Below are 18,788 nucleotides of genomic sequence, written 5' to 3' on the forward strand. Positions count from 1 at the left end.
AAAGAATAAAATCGTTGTCTTAGATCTGATAAAAAAAACTAGTTGGACGAGACGAAACGAGACGACAGTGTAAAAGATGTCGTTTTTGTGCATTGCTCTAGGACGTTCCTGTCTCATTTAGTTATACACAGGTCCTCTCAGAAAATAAACCCTCCAAAAAAGAATACAAACCCTAAAACCGTACTTTTTCTCTCCTGAAAACCACACTCTTCCAGACTCTCTCTCGCTCGTTCTCTCTGTCTTCTTCTTGTTCTTCCATCGGAGCGATTAGGTATGTGTATGTTTAATGCTCGTCTGCGATCGGAAAACCTATGGTTTAAATCGATGCTTATGCGTTTGTGTGTTTCTCATTTCCCAGTCACCGAAGAGTGAATCGCTCTCAGACCTCAAAATGCACGCACCGGTGGTCGTTCTCAGTAAGCTCACTCTTTTCTTCTTTCGTTTGTTTATGGTTTGGAGATCCTCATCTGGATCTCGTCGTTTCGTTTGGTACAGTGAAGATTCCGACTGTGTTAGGTTTAGACTTTAGTCTTTGAAAAAATAAACAGGAATAAGGATTACTTTGGACTCTAAACTTCGTTATATAGTTGATTCTCTATTGTCTTCGAAGATGCACTAGTGAGACGAAATTGATTTATTTGCTTTCTCGTTTGAATAGATGATTCTCTGAAGAGGGAATCTGGAAGTAAGGTTCAGCATGCTAATATTCAAGCTTCGAAGGTAAGTTGTCTAAAACGGTACAAAAGATTTTCATAATCTTTTATGTGATTTATTGTTGATTTTGCTAATGTTATTTGTGGATTTGTTAGGCTGTTGCTGACATTATACGGACTACCTTAGGACCCAGAGCTATGTTGAAAATGTTATTGGATGCCAGTGGAGGTGAGTTTATTTCATTGCAAATCTCCCATTGAAGTACCTTCATATATTCTGTCTATGCCCATTATAACTACAAAAAATAAACCAAAAAACTTGCTTCGTATTTTACATGTATGTCCATTTTCCCTTGGGCTGTACTTGGTTTTCGCTTGGGGATTGTAAGGATTTTGTGCCTTGGTTACAAACAGGAATCGTTGTGACCAATGATGGAAATGCTATTCTGCGAGAATTGGATCTTGCTCACCCAGCTGCAAAGGTACAGTCAATCGACCTTCCTCTGCCTCACTACATTTTTTTTTCTCCCTTTTTATTTTCATCTAAGCTTCTAGAACATGTATATTAGTATATCTAGTTTTCTTTTTCTAATTTATCCTTTTTTCTCTTGCTGATAGTCAATGATTGAACTTAGTCGTACCCAAGATGAAGAAGTTGGGGATGGGACAACCTCTGTTATTGTTCTCGGTATGTATTTCAAATTGCTAGATATGTGTTTTCTTTCTCGCATCAGTGGTGTTCTTGACAGCTTGATATGATCATTTGGGAAGTTGGTATGATATGGTATGAGATCTTTTCTTCCGTAATGATAATCTGGATCGAACTCTTTGTTGCAGCTGGTGAAATGCTCCATGTTGCAGAAGCATTTATTGACAAAAGTTTCCATCCGACAGTCATTTGTAGAGGTAACTGTGATGAGAGTTTACTACTACAATTTATCCCTCGTGGTCCGTGGCCGTTAGTGATGCGTGTTTCATTTTACTCTCAGCTTACTATAAAGCTCTAGAGGATGCGATTGATGTTCTTGACAAAATTGCTATGCCCATTGACACTACAGACCGTAAGTCATGTTCTCTATATCCCGATAACACTACAGACTGTAAAAAAAAATGCTCTTATTGAAGATATAGAAAAGAATGTATAAAGTCATAGTCATATTGCAACTTTGAATTTTTCTTTTCTTCTGTATTGCGCAAATAATTTCTGCAACTTTTTTACCAGGTCCAACAATGTTGGCGCTGATTAAGAGTTGTATAGGCACAAAGTTCACTAGTCAATTCGGAGATCTTATTGCTGTAAGTGTTTCTGGGATCCTTTTAGAAAAGAGAATAATAAGTTTATAATTTATAAATTAGGTCTCCCTTTTATTGTTCTGGTGTTTAAATGGTAATATAATAGTTTAGTTTCCTGTTATTACAACTTACTAGTTACAATCTCATTTCTTCTGAACTTTATGTCACTAGGATTTAGCAATCGATGCCACAACGATTGTTGGTGTCGATCTCGGCCAAGGGATCCGAGAAGTGGACATCAAGAAGTACATCAAGGTTGAAAAGTTACCTGGCGGGCAATTGGAGGATTCTAAGGTCCTGAATGGGGTTATGTTCAACAAAGACGTGGTCGCGGCCGGAAAAATGAGGAGAAAAATTGTGAACCCGCGTATTCTTCTTCTGGATAGTCCGCTTGAATACAAGAAAGGTGAAAATCAAACGAACGCAGAACTGGTCAAAGAAGAAGACTGGGCCGTCCTCTTGAAAATGGAAGAAGATTACATCCAGGGCCTTTGTGCACAAATAATCAAGTTCAAACCAGACTTGGTAATCACAGAAAAGGGTCTGAGTGACTTGGCGTGCCATTACCTGAGCAAAGCCGGTATTAGCGCTATCAGGAGGTTGAGGAAAACAGACAACAACAGGATTGCAAAGGCTTGTGGTGCTGTAATTGTCAACCGACCGGATGAGCTCCAAGAGTCTGATATCGGAACCGGAGCGGGGCTCTTTGAGGTTAAGAAGATCGGCGACGAGTACTTCAGTTTCATTGTCGATTGCAAAGATCCCAAGGCTTGTACAGTACTACTAAGAGGTGCAAGCAAAGATCTATTGAATGAAGTCGAAAGAAACTTGCAGGTACTACAAAATCACAATTCCGATGTTTTCTTAATTTTTTTTTTCATCCATATTATTATTATAATAATTTTCTGAACCTTGTGTTTGGTTGCAGGACGCTATGGGAGTAGCGAGGAACATAATAAAAAATCCAAAGCTATTGCCGGGAGGTGGGGCCACGGAACTAACTGTGTCTGCTACTCTGAAGCAGAAGAGCTCGTCCATCGAAGGCATTGAGAAGGTGACATAATAACACGAAATTAATGAAAATCGAGACTTATTGTACGGCAAACATCGTCTAATAATATTTTGTTTCTCGACTACTATGCAATATGTGCTCTAACAGTGGCCTTACGAAGCTGCTGCGATAGCCTTTGAGGCCATTCCACGGACATTGGCACAAAACTGCGGTGTCAACGTGATTCGGATCATGACCGAACTCCAAGGAAAGGTAAGAAATAAGAAATTTTTAGCTGCTTGGTTAGGTTGAGCCTAGTGGTTCTAATAACTTCATTTTCAGCATGCAAACGGTGAAAATGCATGGACAGGCATAGATGGAAACACGGGCCAAATAACCGACATGAGAGAACGCAAGGTATGATCACTAAATTTTCAACAGAAGTGAAAGCATATCATTGAAAGACGTCAATAAATTTGAAGGACGATGAACTAAAAAGCAGTCTTGGTGTTTGTAATATGATTCAGATATGGGATGCGTACAATGTGAAGGCTCAGACGTTTAAGACGGCCATAGAAGCGGCGTGTATGCTTCTGAGAATAGACGATGTTGTGAGCGGTATCAAGAAGAAACAGCCTCCCGGCTCGCAGCCATCGAAGCCTCAGATCGAAACCGAAGCCGACGCTGATGGCGAGCAAATTATTCCCGACTAAATAAAAAACTAAACAAACTTGACCTCTTCTTCTATATGGCATTGCCTTGTTTTGTTGTGAGCTTTTTTTTTGTTTAATTATTTTTCTTTTGAGAAACTTGAGAACGTAGTGATAGGGTTTTATCTGATGATACTTGTGACAGGGGATTTCTGAGTTTTTTTTTTTTTTTTTTGGTGGTACTCTCTTTCAGTCCCCACAGCTTCTTTTAAATGCATGTGATGTCTATTCTCAACGTTTTGGTCTCTCGTTTGATTGTGTTCATTGAAGTAAGGTTATCAGGTTTCATTTTGTTCATTGTATTAGTATATTTATGAGTATGGATGTATGTTACTGAAGCAAAAATTTTGTAAGTTTAAAGGAGTAGGTATATGTGATGACCATGAGCTTTTTTTATTGAAGCATTTTATTGCTACCGTTAGTAAATTAAAAAGTTTATGTTAAGGACATTTGATATTTAGTCCAAGTGTATAATTAATTCTCTAAAATTACCATTTGGGGTTCCGTTATTTTGCTTTTTTTTTTCTGAGAAATTGTTCTGCTTGTTTTTAACCTCGAGAAATTTCATTTCACTTGAAGAAAGAAAATAATATGGCCCCACCTGAGGTATCCTATTGATTGATGTATAGAATGGGAACACAGAAAGATGCAGATATATTGTATGATACTATGAGCAATGTACTTTGCCCATTTATTCATGTTTCCAAATAAGTACACATACCATGAATAAATTCTCGGTGAAAACAAGTATTTCTACGGAAGTGAGATTTATACATGTGCTTCTGCAAAACTAAAATCAACGTGTGTACCATCATTTTCAAGCGATTTATGTAATAAAATAGTTTTTTTTTTTTTAGGACAGAGCGAGAGTCCATTTGAAATGGTAGGCCTTGAATATGTTAGGGGAAATTTCACAAATAACTTTTCTGAAGATGGTAATTTAGCGATACATAATATTTCAAACTATTCGTAAATACCTCCTTTTTTTTATTTTTAGAAGATTTTCCCAAAACTATAAACACGAGAAAAAAAAAAAAAACTAAATAAAACTGTTAACAGAAAAAAAAAAAAAAATCATAAGTACCTCATGTTTTAATTTTAAGAAGATTCTCCACTTACTCTAAATGAAACTGAGAGGAAACCGCATACAAATAAAAAAGTACAATAAAAATGAAAACATATAGTCTAGTCTATTATTGTACTGTACACACACACCAAGATTCCTATATATTCTAGTCATATAAGATCTTCCATCAAACATATCAACGTTAATTTTCTTTCTTTCTCTACTTTTCAACATCGCATATTTTAATATATACACAGACACTTCCACATGTTTCCTTCAATATTATATTACTTGCTCATGCATCATAATTTCCTCTTTTCCTGGATCTCTCACACACTCTCTCTCTCTCTAGAAATCTTTTCAAGCAGTTGATGAGAAATGGAAGAGTCAACACATCAACAACAGAGGTCATTAGCAGAGACTCCAACATATTCAGTGGCATCAGTAATCACAGTGATGGTGTTTGTGTGCATTTTGGTTGAAAGGTCAATTTACAGATTTGGAAAGGTAAGTTTCAAAATTTAATAAGGAGAGTTATGCTTTTTTTTTTTTTGGATATGTCTTTGTTTGTTTTGTCTTCTTGAGAAACTGATGAAAAAAGAAAAAGAAGATTTTGCTGAGACCCCACCACATGAGTTATATTTATTAGTACTTCTTTGTAAAGCCTTATTTCTATTTACTGGCAAGGAAAAAGGGAAGGAAAAATAAAAACTTTCTTTGGAGCTTCAGTTTCAGTTTATTGGGACAAATCACCATATCAGAGCTTAGTTTAATTTTTCTGGGTGGTTGATTAAGGAAATGAAAGAAAAAGACAGTCTTTGTTCTTTAAAAAAAAAAGTCTGTTGGCACTTGAGAAACATGATACTAGATGTGAAAATTTAGCTTCATAAAAATAAAAATTGAAAAACAATACATGACATCTAAATTCTGTAATCTGATATGTACTACAGTGGTTGTTAAAGACTCGAAGGAAAGCACTTTTCTCTGCCTTGGAGAAGATCAAAGAAGGTGGTTATGCACTACTTTATTTGTACCATTTATTTTATTTATTCACTAATCTTTAACTTTATTTTTTATTCTTCTTATTATTATTGTTCAGAGCTTATGCTTCTTGGGCTCATATCTTTGCTTTTGGCCCAATGCGGTCGGTGGATCTCCGAGATATGCGTTGACTCTTCTCTGTTCACTAGCCGATTCTACATTTGCTCCGAGGAAGATTATGCCCTCAAAAACCACCTTCACGTAGAAACCCGTTCAGTCAACCAAACCGATGCTGCGAATTCACTCTCGTCTCATCAATGTGGCGAGGTGATAATAAAAACACCCGATTTGAGATACCTAAATCTATTTATTTGTTGATTTTTTTTTATTCATTTTGTTTTTGGTTAAATCTCAGGGTCGCGAACCTTTTGTGTCGTACGACGGTCTCGAGCAGCTTCATCGTTTCCTTTTCGTTCTCGGGATCACTCATGTTTTGTATAGCTGTGTCGCCGTTGGTCTCGCCATGAGCAAGGTAAGTATTTGATAGTTTCACAAGGTAACTTGACTCCCAAGGTACTTCTTCGGAAACAAACAACCTACAACAATGAGGTTTAAGTTTTGATTTTTTTCGTATATAACTGTAGATTTATAGCTGGAGAAAGTGGGAATACCAGGCTACCTTGCAAGGTACGTAATGAAATTGCTTGTTTGCAATTTTTTTTATTTTCAAAATGTTGAAATTGTAGAAGTTAATTTATGTTCGACTTTTTTTTTTATGGATAGCGAAGAGAGACAAGGTCTTGAGACGCCAATCGACCTTTGTTTTCCAACACACATCTCATCCGTGGAGCAGAAATCGGGTTCTTATTTGGATGGTAATTACCCTTTTATAATCTCGAGAATTTATAAGCTTCCCAATTAACTAAAACATTATTTATATTATATAGCTTCAATTGCAAGAAACAAATAATAGCTGCTTCAAAGAAACCGAGTCAGTGTCGAAGAATAACGTTTTAGTCGAGTATTAGTCAAAAGTGACACTGAGATATGAATCAAATATATGATCTATATTTGCAGATCTGCTTTCTGCGACAGTTCAAGAGCTCGATACGAAAATCGGATTACTTTGCTCTTCGTTTGGGATTCTTCAATGTAATTTTTATAATATATTCATGTTCTATGTATATATGCTTTGCAATTTGTTTTTTTTTTTTTTATTATTCTTTTTTTATGAATGTAGAAACACAAGTTACCACCGACGTACGATTTCCACAAATACATGGTCCGGAGTATGGAAGACGAGTTCAACGGCATTCTCGGAATCAGGTCTCAATTCATTACTTGTTTCACAAGTAACTTCTCAGAAACTCTTTTACATCTTGTAGTCTTCTTAATTTTTTCAGCTGGCCACTCTGGGGTTATTCCATCCTCTGCATATTCATAAACGTTCACGGTAACTTATCAATAACTCAGTCTTCACGTCGACAGAGATTTATTTTTGGAAATTCAATAATTTTTTTTTTGGCCTTGTTTAGGTCTGAATATCTACTTCTGGCTTTCTTTCATCCCTGCCATTGTAAGCAAAAAAACAAACCTTGAAACCTCTCTTTCACATATTCTTGTTCTTCATTATCAAATCGACAACAGAATCTGATACGTACTTTCCTTCAATGAAGCTCGTGATGGTCGTCGGAACAAAGCTTCAACATGTCGTGTCCACTTTAGCCCTAGAAGTCTATAAGCAACCCGAGCCTTCCTTGGCCACCGATCACACTGAGTTGAAACCGCGAGACAGTCTGTTTTGGTTTGGAAAACCTGAGATATTACTGCGCTTGATACAATTCATCATTTTTCAGGTCTCAAACCATATAATGATGAATGGTTTTATTTAATTTTTTTAGGGAAAATATCAAGAGTATCTCTCATGTTTAATCGAAATGCAAGATTTATCCTTTCGATTTTTAGAAATGTCAAATATATCCCCTAAAAAAACGGTTATATTACAAATATCATCATTTTCGTTTATTTTTACAAAAAAATAATTTGAACTCCTCAAAATACTCTTAATAGAATAAATATTTATTTACTATTTTATTAAAAAAATCAAAATCTCTCTTTATAAAAAAAAAATCTAAAGAAATTTCTTTAATTTCATATTTTTGTATATAGGATAGAAAATAAAATAAAAATATTTCATTAAGGGTATTTTGGAGAGTTCAATTTTTTTTTTTTTTGTTGTAAAAAATAAACAAAAAATATGATATTTGTAATATAACATTTTTTTTTATGGGAGGTATATGTCATTTAAATTAGACTGAAGTGATATATCTAATATTTCTAGAAATCGAAGGGATAAATATCGCATTTCGATTAAACACAAGGAATAATGTTGATATTTTCCCTTTTTTATGACATTGTTTATCAATTTGAGTTTTCGTGCAGAACGCGTTTGAAATGGCGACATTTCTCTGGGCTCTGGTAAGAAGATTATGCTAAAAATCAGCGTCTCATATTGTATATAAATACTTAAATGTCACTGAAAATGCCTTATATTGGTTTATAATTTCCACATTTTGAATATTTTGTTCAGTGGGGGCTTGAGGAGAGATCTTGTTTCATGGGAAACAATGTAATGATAATCATTCGCCTTGCATCAGGGTACATCTTTTTCTTATGTTTACTATTATCTTTTAAAAAGTACCTCAGATAACTATTTAAAAAAAAAAGAAAAAAGTAGAGTATAAAGAGGATAAAGTACAATATCTGAAGGTAAAAAAATTGTGGAGCTCATAATTAGACCATAAGCAATCTTATCAATCCTAAAATAAAATAAAAAATGCATTATTTTTGTGATGATTACGGAAAATCAAGAACACGGATCTAACGTGAAAAACCTAAGACGGGCGGGAGATAAATTTTACTATGTCAAAAAATATTAACATTTCTAGTCATTATTGATGATATTGTTGCAGAGTTTTAGTTCAGTTCTGGTGTAGCTACAGCACTGTACCTCTCAATATAATTGTCACTCAGGTTAGCCAAACCTTTCTCTCTTTTTCTATGCTAAAACCAAGAAAAAAAACTATACAATATTTGCATCAAGGTCCTTCCTTATATAATTATTATATTTGAAGATGGGGTGTCAGTTCAAGAAAGCGGTGGTGGCGGAGAACGTGAGAGAGTTGCTCCACAGCTGGTGCAAGAGAGTCAAAGAGAGGTCCAAACGCGAGTCTCTTCATTCCCGATCCTTGTGTTCCTTGGAATCGAGTACCACCATCTACGAGGGCGATGAAATGACAACTGTCGCATCGTCAGAATTCGAGTCTCGGAACCAGTCCACCGTGACCTCAATCTCCGCGGTGCTTCCCGAGTCTCCGACGGCCGATTATAGAGCAGAAAGCCAAGAAAAAGACCAAGAGAATGATAATGGTGATGATGAGAAAGTGGAGACTTTATTGGATCTGTTTCAAAGTACAAAAGAATAAAACTTTTTTTTGTTTTGTTTTGTTTTTAAAGTCTCTTAACAATCAATCAATTAGCTTTCATTTCAGGCTTGTTTTTACTTCCCTTTTTTTTAAGCATGGAATGAAACTTGTGCCACAAGCATCAACAAAATGTTGAGACTTTATTGGAGCTGTTTCAAAGTACAAAAGAATCAAACAGCTTTTGTTTTGTTTTTAAAGCCTCTTAACAATCAATCACTTATGTTTCATTTCAGGCTTTTTTTTTACTTCCCTTTTTTTTAGCATGGAATGAAACTTGTGCCATAAGCAACACCAAAATGTCGAAAACATATTTTTGTTCATGTACTAATTGGATGTTACTTCAAATCATACAAAAAAAAAAAAAAAAAAGTAAGAATGAACATATCAATTGACAATTTCATTCAGGAGTGACCTTAATTAATACCAAAAACAAAATAACAAAACAAAACAAAACATTAAAAAAAATCAATTAAGCAGTGAGCTCTTCCTCTTTGTGAGTCGCGATGGTGACATCGCTTGTCGGGTACGCCGCGCAGGTAAGAACCCACCCTTCCTCAATCTGTAAAATCCATATAAAAAAATTAAAAAAAACTAGTCACTTCTTTGGTAATGATTTGAGAGTAGTTCAGGGACTAAAATGTAATTTCCAAAATATTATAAGGACTACTCCAGGAAAGAAAGAAAGAGAGAAAAAGAGTATACCTGGTCGTCGTCGAGGAAGCTCTGGTCGGACTGGTCTAATCCGCCGGAGACTACTTTGCCGGCGCAGGAAGAGCAAGATCCGGCTCTGCAAGAGTAGGGAAGGTCGATTCCTTCTTCCTCGGCTTGGTCGAGAATGTACACGTCATCAGGGCACTCGAATTCCACCTCTCCCTCCGGCGTCACCAGCTTCACCTTGTACGACGCCATCATCTGAACTCCGCCGCCTCTGCGACTCGTCTTCAGACCGAACAGTGACTGTGTCGGAATCGCCGCCGTGAGTCTCGGCTGTCTCCGGGCGAACGAGGAGCTCAATATCGAGCCGGAAAACGCCGTGGCTGCCATTTTTTTTTCCCGGTGGTTTTAGGGTTTCTGATTTCTGAGTTTTGGTAAGTTGAGGAATAATGAGATGAGGGAAAGGGAAATAGATATAGGGGTGGGAATTTTTTTAAAAAAAAGGCTATCTGCCACGTGGCGAGCTGTGGTGGCTTGACGGTCTATCCTTTTTTTTATTACACAGTGGACGAGGCTCGTGTTATTTGGAGGTTCACACACTTCCTTTTTAATCACTTTATTTTTTTGTTTGGTCCCTTTATTTATAGCCGTTGGATACCTTGCAATGAAAGTAACGGAATCCCCTGTATTCATATGTTGATATTTTTCGTAGCCTAGCCAATGGATATCAAAAAGTGTTCACAACCTTGTTGGTATACAAGTAGAAGTTTAATTTGAGTGTATTTATTTATTTTTATCCATCGGATTCTTATTTGAGTTTTGATTAGTTCGCCAACCACCTATTTGCAAATAAAGGAGTGAACTTTTTGGGCGACATCGAGAAGCCGAATATGCATATACATAATGAAGAAATGTTGGACTCAGAAGCCGAGTTGTGACTACGAAAGAGACTCGATGCTTTTGTACTCACGACCTGTTTTCTCCACGATCATCGAGATTGTCAGAGTTCGTGCTTCAGGTAAGTGAGTGAAAGACCTAGGTTCGAAAGACCATTTTGTTGGAGAAATTGGTTATTAAAGAGGATTGAATCGGATTAGTTGATTGCTCAATTTGTAGAAAATATTCGAGTGGGACCCACTTTTCACAACGTTCATTAATCCTTGCAGCGAGAGGTATAAAACCGATAATCAATTTTCCATAATTGGAGCTGAGATGTTCAAATAGTGCAAAAAGAAGCCCAAAAATTGTGAATGAAAATGAGATGTGAATATTTATTAAATTATTCGCAAATTGCCTTCATATGGGCAAATGTTATATTGCAGTTTGGCAGATCGACTCGATCGAGTTTGAGGTCGTTTAAGAAAGGAATAGATCATCATCCCTATTCGTGATCTTGAGCCATTCCCCCGATGAGCCAAAAACATTGTGAAACCGATCGAAAGTGGACATGCAAGTCGAGTCAAGTGCGAACAATCTCGGGAATAAGACCATGATCGAGAGTGTTAATCTTTTCAGGGTATTAAACAAAAACAAACAAACAAACAAAAAACCTGCAGCTAATATGTGATCAATAGTATAACCAACGTTGAACATTTCAGATTCCAAAACGAAAAAAAAACCATCCAAAGGAAGGATATAGGGTTCGTGATAAGTCAACCGTGGAGAAGCTATTTGGATCTTATTTCATACACGAGGCAAAATAGAGTTCAACGTTGAATAGCAAACTCATTCGAAGAAGAAGAAGAAACACATGAGAAAAGGACACAATCACGATCATCAAAACAAGGAACAATAATAATATTTTGGAATAAATAATAAAATTAATAATTAGCCGACGAGATCTTCCTCCTTGTGCGTCTGGATAGTCACGTCACCGGACGGGTAAGCCATGCACGTCAGAACCCACCCTTCCGCCATCTATCAATTAATCACAAAATTAATAATCCATTCCATTTTATTCACACTACTTTAAGACTCTTGTTTATATATTTTCTTGATTTTCAATGGCAAAAATTTTCATTAGAAAATATGTGATTTGGTATATTTAGTTCAACAGTTTAACTTAGTGTATTTTATTTCGTAGGATTAAAACCATAAAATAAAATATATATAAAAGAAAAAAGATGTTTTACTTTCACCCTCCATCAGAGATATGAGAAACACTTAATTTGGGCAGTAATATTTGTGATAGAGATTAACAAACCTGGTCATCGTCGAGGAAGCTCTGGTCCTCCTGGTTGACGGAGCCGGAGACGACCTTACCGGCGCAGGACGAGCACGCGCCGGCGCGGCAAGAGTAAGGAAGGTCAACGCCGTTCTCCTCTGCGGCGTCGAGAATGTACTCGTCGTCGGCGCAGTTGAACTCCACCTCTCCCTCCGGCGTTATCAGCTTCACCTTGTACGCCATCATCACCGCTCCGCCTCTCTGGCTCTTCTTCACGCCGAATGCCACGTGTCCCACTCTTCCGGGCACCGCCACGCGTCTCTTCAGGAAAGATGTGCTCACTGCCCCGGCGGTGCCGGAAAAGGACACTGCGCTCATCGCCGCCATAAGATTTGGTTAAATTATTAGGTTTGAGCTGAGAAAGCAAATGGGCAGAGTAAGGCTGTGTTTCGTTTTTTGTGTCTGTGAAGTGGATGATAAGGAAGATATAGGAGGAAGGAATGGAATTTCTACGTGACACGTGGCGGGATCTCAGTGGTCTGTGGGGTTATCTTTTATGTTATCTATCTCCAAGAGGGTGGTTCAGGGTTCACACATTTCTCTTGATTTTGTGTGTGTAGACAAAGCAATTAAACTAGTGTGGTGTACACAAGCCATGCCTTTCATTCACATGTTTGTTTCTGTTGTCGTTTTTATTTTGTTATTATCACTTCCATATTTGGTCAAATATTTGCTTGTGCAATTAATCATATTCCTAAGGTCTGGAAAATTCCACTGAGATCCAGGCGAAAAAAAAAAAAAAAAAAAACTTGGTGAGAAACAAAACAGCACAAATTACATTAAATAATTTATGTTAGATTTATTGGTCAATTTTCTTCTGGCCACATAGTATAAGTGATGGGATGTCTTAGTTGGCTGAAAAACTTCACTCATCAACTTATGTACAGAATGTTATGAAAACCAAATGAATAACTTGAATTGAATACTCTTTAAACACTAATATGGTGAGAACTTAGAAGAGGAGAATATGAAGAGTAGAGAGAAAATGGAAGAGAAATTGTAAGAATTTTAGGGATGGATTTTTCATTCACCATCCTCATGTATTTATAGTGAAAATTTGTGTACATTAGTCAAAAGTTAGGTGTAGGGTAATTAATTATCTACCCCATATTTTTGACTTTATTTACCCTATATTTTTTACCTTTGTGAGCATACCAATTTATTTACAACACAGAATAATTAATTATGATGGCGTTTTAATACCTTTTAGTTTCCTCGAATCAAATAAGCAATGTAGAGATCTTATCCCCAACCACAAATCTATGAAAGCTTAAGGGGATAAACCTTCACTCAAAAAAAAAAATCCGAAAAAAAAGAGCAATTTGTTTTGTACCACACACCCCATCAGAGAGATACACATTAGTTTCTTTTCCAGGAAATCCCTCGACCAAAAATCAAGTTCAATATAAGATATTCATAAAGCAAGTACAGAAAGCATGGGCAGAAAAGGGCAAGTAGTGGAAGAATAAGAATATAATTTTCATAAAATTTGTTACATTGACATGATAGAATAGAAGCACAAAATTCATCTGGATAAGTCATTTTTCTCTCCCCTAAACAGAAGTTCAAGTTCATCCATCCCAAAAATAGATCAAAACAAGGGGTAAATGTGGGGTGGTGGATTTTGGGTTGCAATGCTTACATGAGAACCTTTATCTGACGAACAAGAAAAATAAAAGGTCCAAGAACAAATGACACTTCTAGCTTTGCTAACTTTCTTAAAGAGTATACGATCGTCTCTGCGTTCTAAATTAAGGCTTTCACTTACAGCCGGGGAAAGAACCGAAGTTAAAAACAAAAACAAAAAAAAAAACAAAAAAAAAAGGAAAGAAGAATCTCATCAAGGCTTCCCCTACACCCGAGAAACAAGAATACATCCTAATACCTTGTGATTTTCAACTTTACGACGTCTCTTCGTATTCGTACATTGACCATATAAACTTGCAGTTTTCCGGCTAGAAAATTGACGTAATTGGAAAGCTCTCTCTATCAGGGCCGTTGATTGATCTCAACAAGGCTTAATCGCACTTGATGTTTCTGTAGATCCTTCTCACAAACAAATTCGAGCCCAGATAACCCACAGCACCTACAAGTCCACAAATCATATTAGTTTTACTTCTTCCCTAACCCTAACCCGATTCATGTTTCACGAAAATAAATAGAGAGAGAACTTCTTACCACATAATATTCCCAAACCGAGACAGAACATAGCGGTGTACCCGAAGTAGAAGCTTGTCTGGAAAAAGCCAGACATCTTTGTCTTCACGTAGTAGTAATAAATTGAATACAAGTAGACATAAATGGCCGTCGACGCGGCCGAACAGAAAGAAGTCCATTGCCAATGATAGTTTTCCGCGTTCAGCAAGAAATATGTTCCCACGATCGTCACACAAACGGTGACAATGATGAGAATTATGAAAACGAGCAGCATGAAACCATAAACATAGTACACCTGTGAAAGAGAGACATCACAAAATCACTACCCCGGTTTTCAATATCGTATCGAAACTAAATTTAACAAAAACCTCATGAAAACTAACAAAGCAATTTCATACTTCAGATGGCCAATTCACTCCAAGCCAAAGTCATCTTACTTGCATAAGCAACAATGGCAAGATCGATGGAATCATATACAATTCAGCGAACCTAACATAGGCACTTGGTTTAGGGACACACCTTGTAATTCCAGAACGAAGTGAAGACAAAATACATCTCGATAAATATGCTGCCAAATGGAAGAAGTCCTCCCATCATTGAGACTACCGATGGTGTCAGGTACCATTTCTTCTCGGGAATCGGTCGTGGAATGGTCTTCACTCGGCAAGGATTGTTTGGGGCTCCGCTCCAATTTCTCCCAACCACCGTGCCAAGAAGTGCAAGAGGGAAAGAGATGAAAGCCCAAATGACAAACACAACCACCATGGTTCCGAAAGGAATAGCTGCTAAAGATCCATAGAAGATAGCGATTGTGTTCAATACGAACCCAATCCCAAAGCACAAGAATGGAAATAGAGAGGCAGTGAGGATCATCGACTTAATCCAGCTTTTACCTAAAAAAAATTATACACGTCAGGAATAGGCCGAACACAATCAAGAAACAAATGTACAAAGCATTACAATATAATTGTATGGCTGAATACTTACCACCATGACGTGAATACATCCCACCACTTACGTAACCAGAGATGAACGATGTAAGAGCGTAACACACTATGAAAGTTGTGACAATTGCTCCTCTCCTACGAGACCAAAATAAGGAAAGGCGTAAGACTAAACAGCATAAAAGAGCAAGCTCAAATATTCGCTGATTGTTTTAAATACAGCATTGCCATGGAAAGATTATTAAAAGAGTTGGTTTTGAGATACATACCCAACATACAACATGCCGATAATTGCCAGCAAGATGACAAGGAGAACAAGTAGTGCCAACTGGGCACCTGTGCCGACAACAGCTGAAAGAACCACCAAACTCCTCGGAGAACGGAACACATCTCCATGGACAAGTTTCCAACCAGACTCCTCGCTGACATCTCTTTCCTGAAATCGAGAGAATGCCAAGAGTCAAAGTCTCTCCTCGGCAGAAAGAGATATACAAGTAGCTTAAGGATCGTTACCAAAGTTTCAAGGTCATCATCTTCTCGTGCATATTTTGCATAGTCATTCCTCAAAGTTCGCATTAATATCATTGACACCAGACCAGTAAGGAAAATGACCATCATGAAGGAATTGAAAATGGAAAACCAATGGATCTGCAAACAGAAAATTTTAATATCAAATGGTAGGCTGATGAATCGAATGGATGACCAAAAGCATGATCATTTTAAGTGGAAGAAGGGAAATGCATATGATGAAATAATAATGCTCATTGAATTTTACCTGATGCTCAAAGAAAGGGTAGTCCAAATAAACATCAAATCGATGCGCAAAGGTGATATTTGTTTCAGTCCACTTCACAGAATATGTTAGATCCAATGTACGGCCTGCTTCAAATGGCTTTGGGTTCTCTTGAGAGAGATTTACATGAATGATCTGCATGAAAGTAAAATTTAGCAGCGATACAAAAGGCCCACGAAAGTTTTGAAAGCTAACATCAAGAAGAAAAGGTTTCGAGAACAAACCTGATCATTGTTGTACTTAACAAGAATATTCTTGTGCGTGTAAAGCACATGCTTTCCATTGTCACTGTTCTTATCGGGGTGCAACTCGCCAACGAAGCCTAAATCATCATCGGAAAGAAGATCATAGATCAATCACGCTAGGCATCTCAAACGTTTCCAAAGTTAGAAATAAATTACAAGAAAGATTCATACCCCATAGAGGAAGATCGTCTGAAGTTTATACGTAGACAGCAGAGATGCAAACAAAAAAAAAGGTTAGGGTAAAGATAAGGAAAGCATATTTTCATGAAGGGAATATATAAAATGAAATCAAACAGCAATCATTTGTGTAGATCTATGATTTACACTGTATTAGATACAGTAAATTCAGTAAGTAATTCATTACAAATTGATATTTCTATTATGAACCAGCAAATACCAAGTTTAAAACAAACACAGACTCACGCCTCAAGCACAAAATACAAAGCTGATAGATCGAGAAACCAAAATGTGAAACTGACTATAACCAAATTGACTGTTTCGTATGCTTATTCAAATATCCTATCTCTTACATCATAAATTACCGAAGGATCCCAAATAAGATTCCTATAACATATAATTCCAGAAATCAAGCAGCAACTCTTATGTGTTGCTCTGTAATTAGATCTTCTTTATCTGCTATTCAAATAAGCTACAACTTTACATCACGAAGAGTCGCAGATAAAATATATCACACACAGTTGCAGGAAATCTAGCGTGACGCGAGTTATATCATTTCGTTTTTCTCTATTTTTTTCATAAGAGAAAATCAGTACAAATACATGCAATGGAATTCTTTCATTAATTGAAAGTCTGGAAACAAAAAACTTACCCATGAAGAACTCAAGCCAGTAGCTGCTCTCTATTGCATCCTTGAACCGCTTGACCTTATCCTCGTCAAGTTCAAGATGACATACGACGGCCTTATCAACATTTTCTTCATATCGAAAATAAATTCAAAATCAATAAGTAAGAACTTGTACACATAATATTTTTTACACCACAATAATTTTCTACTTACTTTTAAACTTGATATCAATCAAGCTCTCGATAAGCTCATTTCCTCCTAAGACCTCACCGAGACCACCCCATTTGTGCGAAGCATGTCCAGACGGACGGCAAAAGGGGAGACTGTAGTAATTGTATGTTTCTTGTGGATTGTTGTACGGACCGACTTTATTCACCCATAGTGTAACCGATTCATCTTTTTGGTACTGCATGAAAGTAGAAAACAGAGCGCTTTAGATATAATCAAACCAAAAATACTCACAAGAGTCGTACTTCTATACACACTTCTCACCAACGGCGTCAAATGATCAATGAGCAACAAAAACTAATCAAACAAAAATCAACAACCTCCAACACTAATGCCAAAAATAAATTTAATTTTCCAATCTTGGCACAGGTACAGTGAAAACACAAAAAGAACAGTCAACCCAAACAGTAAACAATAGGATATTACGGCAATTTTTGGTACTGGATGATAGTAAAAAACAGAGGGCTTCAGTCATAATCGACCCAAGAAAGGTATCGGATATTAAAATAAAGAGAGAACGTCAAACTCTTTTTAAAGATGAGCTTCATAACCGAGGAAAACAAGCTAAAATTATTCTGCTGTCCCAAGCGGCCTTGCATTACATGTCAATCCGAGAAAATCTTAACAGCCAGAATTTAAAAATTGCAAATGCGGGTCGAGGATTTAGTTATAGACTAAACCTCTTTGCCAAGGTTTTCCTATCTGGTGAGGTAACAAATGTTTCAAAGGAGAACCATAAACAAAAAGGCATTATTTAGTTCTAAATGCGGCGAATAACGGATCTGTCTCCAACAATACAGTTAACCTACTTCACAACTATATCTATACTCAACTTACTTAACTACACCTAGGATAATCAAATTAATAAACCTAAAACCCAACTAGAAGGATAACTTTCTGTCAAAGTTCTCCAATTCATAAGAAAATTCAATGCGCTATTGGGGCCTAGATCGAAATGCATCATATTCAACATTCATATCCAATTATATATGTACGATCAGAACAATGGCATTAGCTTTCAAACCATCAAATTTCATGGTACATACAGAGAAGCAGTTGAAATCGGAAGAACACACTTGAGATCTAAACCTAAGATACAAAACCAGCCAAGTAAATCCCCTACGTTCCTCCAATCACGCACGCAAAAACGGTCGATCGAGCTCTCGAGCTCGAAGAACGAACACAGATCCAGAAGCTGAGAGAACGAGATCTGAGCGCAAAAGAGAGCGAGAGGGCTCAAAGGCGTTACCTTGTGATCTGAGTCGGAGGCGATAGAGAGAGGAGAGAGGAAGAGGACGAGGAGCGCGATGAGCGAGGAAGATCGGACGGCTGAGAACATTGCGATCGCCGGATCTGGACGGTCGGAATCGAACGAGACCGTTTTTGTGAGTCTTGTCTGAATTTCCTTCTTCTTCTTCGTCTCTCTTCTTCCTTTTGCAAGTGAGAGAGATAGAGAAAGACTTGTGTACGTTTATTTATTTTATTTATTTATTACTGTTTAATATTTTTATTTGATTCTTCAATTTAATAGTCTCATTTTTATTATTTATCTCATTTAT

At 36.9% G+C, this 18,788-nt stretch overlaps 5 protein-coding genes across 5 annotated transcripts; 2 read left to right on the top strand and 3 right to left on the bottom strand.

Annotated features, from left to right (window-relative positions):
* The first annotated feature begins 137 nt into the window (after positions 1-137).
* LOC149386955 (TCP-1/cpn60 chaperonin family protein) lies at positions 138-3,944 on the top strand. The gene is made up of 14 exons (XM_089624765.1): positions 138-271; positions 359-416; positions 659-720; positions 810-882; positions 1,068-1,135; positions 1,272-1,341; positions 1,491-1,559; positions 1,643-1,714; positions 1,876-1,949; positions 2,118-2,780; positions 2,875-3,000; positions 3,106-3,210; positions 3,280-3,354; positions 3,465-3,944. Exons 2-14 carry the CDS (start codon positions 392-394, stop codon positions 3,648-3,650), a joined length of 1,668 nt encoding a protein of 555 aa, XP_089480891.1. The 5' UTR covers positions 138-271; positions 359-391; the 3' UTR covers positions 3,651-3,944.
* A 1,147-nt stretch (positions 3,945-5,091) lies between these two features.
* MLO4 (Seven transmembrane MLO family protein) lies at positions 5,092-9,483 on the top strand. Its single transcript, XM_089624767.1, has 15 exons — positions 5,092-5,220; positions 5,664-5,721; positions 5,813-6,021; positions 6,110-6,226; positions 6,339-6,381; positions 6,478-6,569; positions 6,772-6,846; positions 6,935-7,020; positions 7,098-7,147; positions 7,230-7,270; positions 7,371-7,550; positions 8,137-8,172; positions 8,285-8,352; positions 8,667-8,727; positions 8,829-9,483. The coding sequence occupies exons 1-15, from the start codon at positions 5,092-5,094 to the stop codon at positions 9,177-9,179; spliced, it is 1,596 nt and encodes a 531-aa protein (XP_089480893.1). The 3' UTR covers positions 9,180-9,483.
* Positions 9,484-9,555: 72 nt separating this feature from the next.
* LOC149386957 (ferredoxin) lies at positions 9,556-10,291 on the bottom strand. The gene is made up of 2 exons (XM_089624768.1): positions 9,882-10,291; positions 9,556-9,738 (listed from the first exon to the last, which is right to left on the bottom strand). The coding sequence occupies exons 1-2, from the start codon at positions 10,221-10,223 to the stop codon at positions 9,649-9,651; spliced, it is 432 nt and encodes a 143-aa protein (XP_089480894.1). The 5' UTR covers positions 10,224-10,291; the 3' UTR covers positions 9,556-9,648.
* A 1,082-nt stretch (positions 10,292-11,373) lies between these two features.
* LOC149386958 (ferredoxin, leaf L-A-like) lies at positions 11,374-12,468 on the bottom strand. Its single transcript, XM_089624615.1, has 2 exons — positions 12,037-12,468; positions 11,374-11,750 (listed from the first exon to the last, which is right to left on the bottom strand). The coding sequence occupies exons 1-2, from the start codon at positions 12,382-12,384 to the stop codon at positions 11,661-11,663; spliced, it is 438 nt and encodes a 145-aa protein (XP_089480741.1). The 5' UTR covers positions 12,385-12,468; the 3' UTR covers positions 11,374-11,660.
* Positions 12,469-13,515: 1,047 nt separating this feature from the next.
* Positions 13,516-18,758, bottom strand: TMN1 (transmembrane nine 1). Its single transcript, XM_089624614.1, has 12 exons — positions 18,479-18,758; positions 17,215-17,407; positions 17,026-17,130; positions 16,368-16,385; positions 16,176-16,273; positions 15,934-16,086; positions 15,672-15,806; positions 15,428-15,594; positions 15,202-15,296; positions 14,734-15,107; positions 14,236-14,509; positions 13,516-14,143 (listed from the first exon to the last, which is right to left on the bottom strand). The coding sequence occupies exons 1-12, from the start codon at positions 18,566-18,568 to the stop codon at positions 14,076-14,078; spliced, it is 1,770 nt and encodes a 589-aa protein (XP_089480740.1). The 5' UTR covers positions 18,569-18,758; the 3' UTR covers positions 13,516-14,075.
* Between the last annotated feature and the right edge of the window lie 30 nt (positions 18,759-18,788).

This window comes from Urtica dioica, chromosome 8 (genome assembly GCF_054948205.1).
Source record: "Urtica dioica subsp. dioica isolate 48M chromosome 8, U.dioica_male_clone48M_v1_H2, whole genome shotgun sequence".
Lineage (NCBI taxonomy): Eukaryota > Viridiplantae > Streptophyta > Magnoliopsida > Rosales > Urticaceae > Urtica > Urtica dioica.